Source organism: Phragmites australis, chromosome 14 (assembly GCF_958298935.1).
Source record: "Phragmites australis chromosome 14, lpPhrAust1.1, whole genome shotgun sequence".
Lineage (NCBI taxonomy): Eukaryota > Viridiplantae > Streptophyta > Magnoliopsida > Poales > Poaceae > Phragmites > Phragmites australis.
Window position 1 is genome coordinate 30,107,373 of NC_084934.1, and position 9,748 is coordinate 30,117,120.

A 9,748-nucleotide genomic window follows, 5' to 3' on the forward strand; every position below is an offset into this window, starting at 1 on the left:
TTTTGGGCTATAGCACTATTGGACTGTATAGTGCCCCATATTCCCTTCATAATCGTGACCAAAGGGCTCTTTACTTTCTTTCTTGGACCAATAGCACATGTTCTAGTACTACTAGCTCTCTTCATACTAGTGCTACTCATATGACTCCCATCATATCCATCACCTTCATCACCTTCGTCACCTTCATCACTTCCGTCACCTACATCACCAGCAATGTGTTCGCCAGGAATACAAGAGGATGATCCATCCACAACAGTATGCTCCAATATCACTTCAAGTTGATCTAGACACACTGGGGGGCCATTCCTGAGCTTCTTCCATTCGAAATGTCCCTGAAAAAAATTGATTGGACATTAGTCAACAAGTACAGTAGTAAAAATATAATGAACAAGTATTACTCGAACAAAAGGGTGCACACCTTTGTGTGGTTTTTTCCGATAGCTGTCATCAGCCATCACTATTCCATTTGTTCGGCCAAGTTCAGTTTATTTGTTCAGTCACAACCAAAAGCTAAATAGCCCCTTAAGTCCATCCCATCTGTTTTTCAGCTGAATTCTACAGTGTCGCAACCCTGGGCTTATAAAGTACTTCTCAACTATGTTCTTATAAACTCTAGAGGTCATAAATCCATTATTCCTATTCCTAGCCCTTATTTTCTCAACACGAAGGTCACATAACACATAAGTATTGGCCGGAGTCCAATTAGCCTTTTCATATAGCTTGTCCCTCTATTGAAGATTTGTCATATAAAAAGAGAAGCAAAATATCTAAGCATTTGTTTAAAAAACAGATAATACATTGGCATCCAAAATAATGCACATGAGCTCAACTGAGAAATTCATGAAGCAAATCACTAACTTCACAAGCAAAGTTATTAAAAAATAATGCACATGAGCTCAACTGAGAAATTCATGTTTGGCAGCAATGGTGCTGAGGCAAAGAAAACACAAACATATATGCAAGACTGTTTCTTCTCCTAGCACTAGAAGTGGATAGGCTATTTGACGCTGCGATGTTTTGATGAAAGTATAAATAGAAGATCCTAAATTCAGACAAGCACTCACATTCAGCAACAGCGTAATATTCATAGATACTTGCTTGGTTCAAACTCAGACATGCATTTGTTCACATGAACACTAGATTTGTGAAATCGTTCCACTTAGGTTCACCCAAAAGAAATATCATCCAAATGAATTCAGACCTACAAAAGGGTCCAGGTGGTAATTCTATCGTCCTAATAGAGTTGTAATAGCATCGTGGATAGTGCAGCTAGAATCAAAATGTGAAGGTAGGCATACTGTCAAGTAGTAGAAGTACTACATAAGAGGATATTTGAAAGCAAATAGGACTGTAATGTATACCAGTAGTCTGTACTGTTCTAACAAAAACTACTGACAAAGCCATGTTCATGCCCAACTGTTCCACATATCATCTGAATTAAATTGGGGCTTTTGCAAATTTACCATTGGTTTTTTATTTTTTGCAAGAATGCCACTCGAATGACAGTTCTGGTGGTATTTTTGTAATTTTTTAGTGGCAAATTTGCAATAACGGTTCAAAACAGTGGCAAATTTACAATTGTCCCAATTAAATTCACCTTTATCAGACTTGAATGAGTCAAACGCACACACATCATCAGTACCATCACTTGTCAATGCTTATTGCATATTACATGCGGATGTTAGCAAGATGAACACCAATGTTGGAGACTAGACTGGAATGAAAAATTAGATGAGCAAGAAAATTCCTCATCGATGATCCGTGACCAAAACCTTCATCTTCTTCCTCTGGGCTAGTAGCTGTATCGGCCAGCCAAAGAGTGCCAGCACTACCACCTATGTCGGCGGTGAACCGAGGAGTGCCACCACTCCCACCTGCGGCGACGGTGAACCGAGGAGTTTTAACACTCCCAGCTATGGCGACGGCGACCTGAGAAGTTTCACGTGCCCCTCTGGTAGCCACTCAGGTCGTTCCAGGAGCACGGAACAGCCTCACCACCCTGGCAGTAGGATCGTTGCCCGATCCGGTGCGTGTCGCCGCAGTGGCACGACCTGCGCTGGTGGACCGAGAAGGGCTAGTGCCCCGATGCCCACCTGCGACCTCTACCTCCCCGATATTGTCGACCGATGAAGAAAACATTGGCTCTTGGTACCACATCAAGTTGTGGAATATGGGGGCCTATAAATTGAGGTCGAGCCCCTCCATTCCGCCCTAACCGCATCAAGGAGTAACACCATGGCCACCAAGGGTGGTGTCCGGCACGGAGAAGAAGTCCCTGGCAGCGAGATTGAGTGGCGACGGGATTGGGCGGCAACGTGTTGTTGTCCCTGTGCTTCCCAAAAAGGTCCATCTGCGAGATTCGAGGCTACACCGGTAGGCGGCAGCGGCGGCCGAGCCACAACCCCAACTACGGCTAGGGTTCAGCGAGCGTGAGGGAGAGATGGGCGGCGGCGCCTGCGAGCGTCAGCGTGAGGGAGAGATGGACGACGGCCATGCTTGAGGGAGAAGTGTGGTGAGGGGATAAGGTCATAGGGTGAAGAGCAAAATGGTCTTTTTGACATGCATTAGCTGAAAATAGCTAGGGAGAGCCAACTTATGAGATTATTGTAAGCTAGGTGGTTGGATTATTATAAACTAGACAAAAAAAGTTAGGCTATTTGGATTAGAGCTTTTAAAAACAGCTTTATATAAGCTCTAGCTGATCCAAACAAGGCCTTAGTGATGTAGGTTTTAATCAGGGATCAAAATTTTGCTAAAATTTTGGTAAAATTTTGTGAATTTCGAAGGGTAACGAAATATCTAATTTTGAATTTTTCTTTCACTAACATGTGAGATCCACATAGTAGATGATGGAAAATAATTAAAATTTTAGCGAAATTTCACCAATTTCAGTCTTTTCACCTGGTGAATGAAAAAAAAATGTAAAATGAATTTGAAATCCTAATTTTAATAGTGTTTTCCCGTATGAAACATGCTTTTGTTTGTCCCTAATCCCTACGAGGGTGTGGTGCATCATACTCGGAGATGTTATACATCACGTGTGCTACTGCGAAGTAGTTTTCTTCCCCTGTCTCGCCTCCTTTTGTTGGAGTCATCTATCAGACTCCAACGAGATTCCACCTCGAAAAAATGTTATGGGATGCATATCTGAGAAACCAAGTTAAAATGTGACTTGATTTATGTGTGATGAGCGATTGACAAGATTATTATTTTAGTTTGTTATTTTTGGGGATTGTATAAGTATGTATATGTGTTGCAATTATAATCATGACTCACCAAAGTTTCAAAGAAAAATAGAATTGATGTTTTTGTCTCCGAGTTCAGAAAAATTATACATATCGAATGATCCGGCGTTGGGACATTTGAACGCGTCGGATGGTCCAACGCTCAGGAAGACTTCACGTCAGAGCAATTCAACTCAAAAGCAAAAATTGAAGTACACGCCGGATGGTCCGGCGTTGGCAGCAGTACACGCTGGTCTCATTTGTCCAGAAAGCTTGTAGAACGTGTCTAGGGTGGATACTACATGTCAGATGGTTCAGCGATGGGGGATTCTAATGTCGGAGGATACGCCGGAATATTTCTTGCACAGAGATTGCAAAATGGTTATCTGGTGGAGATGCACATGCCGGATGGTCCGGCGATGAGTTGATTAGCACGCCAGACTAATATTTCTAAAGAAGATGCAAAATGGTTGGTCTGATGGGTTGAACACGCCGGATGGTCTGACGCTCAAGAGGAGTGAACATCGGATCATTCGGTGTTTATGTTTTCTGTATGATGTGTCCTTCAATAAAGATTTTTGATTTTGACTAATCCATAATGGTGTTGAAGATGCATATTTGCTTGTCTTGTGTTGTGCAGGTGATTGATGCAACTTGGCAGTGGACAATGGGATGATCGAGACCAAACAGGGTGCTTGCTGCCGGATGATCGAGGAGTCCGGTCAGAGTCAAGGGTGATCCTAGTTGTACACGTGGAAGTCAAGCAAAACGCGTAAAGATGGATTAAAACGGTGTGCTGATAAAGTCAAGCGAAGTAGATGCAGGTGTAAGTGATAAGGCAGCATGAGGGAGCGGAAGCGGAAAAGACTTGCCGACGGTCAAGATCGTAAGACGGAGTATATATGTGGACATCAGGATGCTTGCTTAAGGTTTAAGCAAGTGGCAATAAGTCACGTTTTAAGAAGTGTGCAAGATGGTTTCGTAGTTTGGTCTCAAAATCGTCGACGGATGGACTGCACGTGGCATTATCGTGAAGTTTGCATCGAGACGAAGTTAAGTCATAAAGAAGCCACAACCGTTCGATAGATAGAGCGAAAATAGACCAAAATACTCCGGTGATCAGTCTGAGACCATTGGAAGAGAGTGAATATTTTAAGAATAAGGAAATTTAAAGGCTAAGTTACCTCTCTAGGCCTATAAATAGAGAAGTAAGACTGTGTGGGAGGTTTGAGCCAGCTACTTGAGTTTGTATATTAAGGTTTTAGAGGAAAAGAGAGAGGGGATCTTAGCTTTTGTAATAGGTGGGAGCTTTTTGTGAGAAAAATACTTTATAATCTGTCCAAACAAAGGCTGACATTTGAAGAAATAAATTATATATTTTCTCTGATGCTTGTGTTTATCTTCTTATAGTTTCTTTCTTTTGGCTCCCTTATTTTGTTATGAGTTTTTTTTCTTTTTGGTTGTGTCATTTTGATTAATGAGTTGAAATTTTTTTTACTTTGAGAAGTTGTTCTTCTTATTGTTAAAGGTATAAAATTTATATACAAATATATACAAGTAGGTTTTGAATTTACTTATATGTAAATCATCCACTTGAAAAATCTCTTCATCCTAAGATCTTTTTGTTGGATCAAAAAATTCTTCATTTAAGATGCTATCTTTTATGATAATAATGAGTATCAATAGAACATATAGTTTTTTATATCCATAGGAGCCTTGTTCTTCTTTGAAAATTTGCATAACAACTTATTTATCTCTATTTTTTTGCTTTCGCTCTTAGTTTTGAGATATATTAGATGGTCAAAATAGAAAAACACTATCAATTTCGAAACAAATTTGTAAGACATCTATTTATTTTTTTTAATCGTCATTCTCAGTACTACAATATCTAAATGTTCCACAGCATGTAGATGAGCATATGTTCGACGATGTACCAAGATTTTTTTTTTCTTCCTCGTCGTTCGCGACAGCCACGCCGCCGCTTCATCGCGGGACACCCCCCCCCCCTGCCGTGCCGTCATTGTGCTTCACTCGTCGTGCCACCCCTCCCCTCTCCCGGCTATCCCATCGTGCCACCTCGCAGCCTCTCGTCGCGCCGCCGTCATTGGGCCAAGGTTTCCTGCAATGCGATTACCATCAGAACGTAAACCAGAACACGTCGATAAGAGTTCGAGTTCATCTACGAAAGTCATCGCAAATCCATGTTCGAATTCGCTGCTTCCTTTTCTTATCCGTTCGTTTTTTCTGCATTACGTTTTTCATTTTCTGCTTAACCACAACGCGGTGGAATTGCTAAGATTCTCCGGGCTCCACCGGCTGCCTCGTGGCCGCCACAACTGTCCTATCTCCGGCAGCAATAATAGCTGAAAGATTCTTCCCAAAACTACTAGGAATCGAATCATGTAAAGGTTCGGCGCGAGCATCACTTTTCCTCGGCTAGTGTCGCATGGCATCATCCTTCCTGCCCATGCATGCACCGATCGATCGATGCAGATCACCACCACCTGCTACACCGCGCCGCGTGATGTTAACGCCACACACCAATGGAACGAGAGCCCTATAAATCGAAGAAGAAGAAGAAGAACAAGTGCTTGCGTAGTTGCTTGCCATCAAAACCAGTCTGAGCATCGGGAAAGGTAAGGTCACAGTTGCACCAGCTAGCCATGGACGTTTACGGGCGTGAGCGCTACGGCGGGTACGGGATCGCGACGCCGGGGTACGCGCCGCCGGTGCCGTACGGGATGTCCCAGGTGAACATCGAGGGCAACGGCTGCGGGCGCCCGCTGCCGCCGCAGCCCACCGTTAAGGTGTACTGCCGCGCCAACCCCAACTACGCCATGACCATCAGCAACGGCAAGGTCGTCCTCGCGCCGGCCAACCCCAAGGACGACTACCAGGCACGCACTCTGGCTACGACACGACCTAGATTATTTTGCAAGATCGATCGATGTTTGCTTAGACGTCAGTGGCTGCTGATTAGTTTGTTAAACCTTGTCTGGTCGATCGACTAATTGCAGCACTGGATCAAGGACATGAGATGGAGCTCGACGATCAAGGACGAGGAGGGCTACCCTGCCTTTGCCCTGGTGAACAAGGCAACAGGGGAGGCTATCAAGCACTCCCTCGGCCAGTCCCACCCTGTAAGTCTCTGCCTTCACACTTCGTGTTAATCGATCTGGCAATGGAAGTTTTCAATTGGAGATAGTATATTATGTGATATATATGACCGGAGGATGATCGGCGATGATCAGGTTCGTCTGGTGCCGTACAACCCGGAGTACCTGGACGAGTCGGTGCTGTGGACGGAGAGCCGCGACGTCGGCAATGGCTTCCGCTGCGTCCGCATGGTGAACAACATCTACCTCAACTTCGACGCCCTCCACGGCGACAAGTGGCACGGCGGCGTGCGCGACGGCACCGAGATCGTGCTCTGGAAGTGGTGCGAGGGCGACAACCAGCGCTGGAAGATCCAGCCCTACTACTGATCATGAGATTGAGCCCTGTACGCATGGACCACGGCGACGTACGTATATATATAGCATCCGTATTTCTGCTGGAGTGCAGCATGTATGGACCAGATATAAACAACTCGATCGATCTCGCGTTACATCTTAACATGATAGAATAATTGAGCTTTGTCCTCCTTTCTGTATGATAAAGCAGGAGACAAGAGCTACTTATAGTCATAATAAGTTGCAACTGTACTTATATGCATTCTGTATCATCTTAACATGATAGTATACGTTGCAACTGTACGTGCGTGTAATAATAAGTTGTGGCACAATGAAATATCCTCGGTGTGTTTGGCCCTGCAATAGGTTGTGCTTCATGAGAATGAAAAGTTGCAACCTGCAAGAGAGGACAAATGAAAAGAAGCAGTTTTACATATTTTTTGCATAAAAGTAGTCTCTTTCTGTCCAGTCTCTCATCTCTAGGCTGCATTTTCAAGGAGCACAAGCAACACAAGTTGAGAGTAAGTGACATATGACATACAACTTCTATAAAACTATTTGTATGAATTAGGATAAGCGATATTACTAATGGTTCATGGTATACATATCTTTGATTCATCTAGCTGAAGAACAATTATTTATAAATAAGCTAATTGTACAAAATGCATGTGTTATCTTAATGTTTGATTTGGGCAAATACCAATCTCGGATAGAAATCAAAATAGTACATGAATTTTTGTACTGCAAATAGAAAGAGAAGCACAATAAACGACGGGGACTGGCAATCTGAGGGTGGGGGGGGGGGGGGGTTAAGCTTAGGTTGCTCGCTGTGCTTCTCATGAATAACATACTACTAACTCAGTAACAAATTGTGACACACATGATATTGTGAAAAAAATTAGGATAAGAGGAGGAGCAAGAAAACAGAAGGAGAAACCGAATCTGAAAGAGATGTGAATGTATCCATAATTGACGCATAAGCCAACCTGCCCTAGCCCTTCCTGCCATGGAAAATAAACACATCCGCATGAGCATGTTCCATTGCACAACTTCATGGGATGGGGCACTATGAAATTAGACACTGAAATAGACAAAGATGAGATAACAAATAAATAGGCTCAGGTCGACGCGGATTCAGCGACAGTTGCGTGAGCCGCTGGCCCCAACCTCGATCCGAGCATCGAGGAATCCCAGCTAGGGAACACGGAAGGGTGAGGAGGAGGTGGACTGAGCGAGAACGTGAGAGAAATGCGGAGGAAGGAGGTGGCAGGGGTGACTGGAGTCTACGGTGGGAGGCGCCGGAGTCACCTGGACGCACGCGGGATGGAAGCTGACGCCGAGACCGGGACCCAACTGTCATAGGCGTGCTACAAGAGTTACAGTAGGCTTATATGTCCTTGCCATTGCGGATGGTCCATTTGTACATATTAAATTAATCTTACGCGCACCAAGAAAAATCACATATTAAACCAAACAATATATTGCGATCCATTTGTATTTACTTTAATATAGTAAGCTAAACCATTAAAAAATACAATAACCTAAAATATTTGGCTTGTGACATGATTAAATCCCATAGTAATTTTGTGCCAAAGAAACAATTGAAACGGACAAGTGATAAAAGTACATAAACTCATCATCTTTATTAGGAAGTACATGAAAAGTAACGAAAAGTAGAACATGATATACAAAGAAAGCTGATAAGATACATGAATAAGGACTTCCATTGTACTCCATAAGAATGCATGCGTGACATTTTGATCCGATCTAAGCTTTGCAATTTCCGGACAATGCATGCTTTTGTGCTTAGTTTTGATTTAAGATTCACAAGGCTCTCTCTTATTTGGTTTTGATAAAAATACATCTGAGCGCTTTGGGTAGTGGAACTACTAGTTGTACAGATGTGATCATGTCATGTTTTTGTACCATCTTTGCGCTCCGCGATCTATTCGCTAAGGTTTTTTTTTTTTTTGGGGGGCAATGCATCACATGCTTTCCTAATTCCCTTCTGATTTCAAGACAAGAATTGTCCTCTTAAGAGTTACGGAAAAATCCTCTATTTCACTAAAGTAGTCAGATTCCCCAACCTAAAACTATTGAACACAAACTTTACAAAGTTGTTTTTTCCTCTGTATGTTCATGGAATCGAAAACGACCCCTGTTCCAAAGAATATTAGAGACCTCCCGATTTAGACTTTTAATCCTCTATTGATCAACTCACGCACTAGTATCACATATTTTGTAAGCAAACGAGACCGCCACTTCTCCCTTATCTTACTAGCCACAAAGTCGTCTCAGATCGGGGGAACTCCTCTTCCTCTAACACCTTCTCGTGACTTCTTCATGCGCATCTAAAGGTTTGCTCATGTTCAGCAGACTTATAAGATTTATAATGCCTTGGTCTAAAAATAACATTTATTTGGTCTTTCTCATATAATAATATGCTCTAAAATGATGAAGAAATTTACGTCACTCTAACCCTAAACAATATTGTATAAATCATGATTTTCCTCATAAATTTTACATCAATTCGAAGACAGGAAAGACAACAGTTGGTTTTGTAATAAAAAGAAATCGATATGCGAGGGTCTAATTATTCCGGTTTGAACAAAAATGGTTGTGAACCGATATGATATCGTTATGTTGCTATATTCAATATCCCTGACATGCTGATATGGTGGTGCATATTGACGTTATTTCATATATATTTTTTGTGGGGTTAATCTGTAACATAACAGATAAAGCGGGGTGGTACAGTTAGGCTCCGATTAAGAGGCTAATCTAACGGAGCAATGATCCTCAAATAGCTTAGTGGCTTTTGGTGACATATGGCGATATATAAAAGAAGATGACCCCCAATGCATATTATTTATATATATGTTGGATTGTTGTCTCCACCTAAAATATCTAATTGTATATACATTTTATTTAGAATGTTTATTCCTTTCTTGCGACAAATAATTATCTGTCTGTCTCGTTCTAGGATCATACATGGAAAAAATTTATATATATGTTGGATTGTTGTCTCCACCTAAAATATCTAATTGTATATACATTTTATTTAGAATGTTT

General features: G+C 42.2%; 1 protein-coding gene across 1 annotated transcript; it reads left to right on the top strand.

The window, feature by feature from the left end:
• Positions 1 to 5,768: 5,768 nt before the first annotated feature.
• On the top strand, positions 5,769 to 7,112 carry LOC133890470 (ricin B-like lectin R40G3). Its single transcript, XM_062330848.1, has 3 exons — positions 5,769 to 6,121; positions 6,242 to 6,364; positions 6,476 to 7,112. The coding sequence occupies exons 1-3, from the start codon at positions 5,888 to 5,890 to the stop codon at positions 6,707 to 6,709; spliced, it is 591 nt and encodes a 196-aa protein (XP_062186832.1). The 5' UTR covers positions 5,769 to 5,887; the 3' UTR covers positions 6,710 to 7,112.
• Positions 7,113 to 9,748: the final 2,636 nt, after the last annotated feature.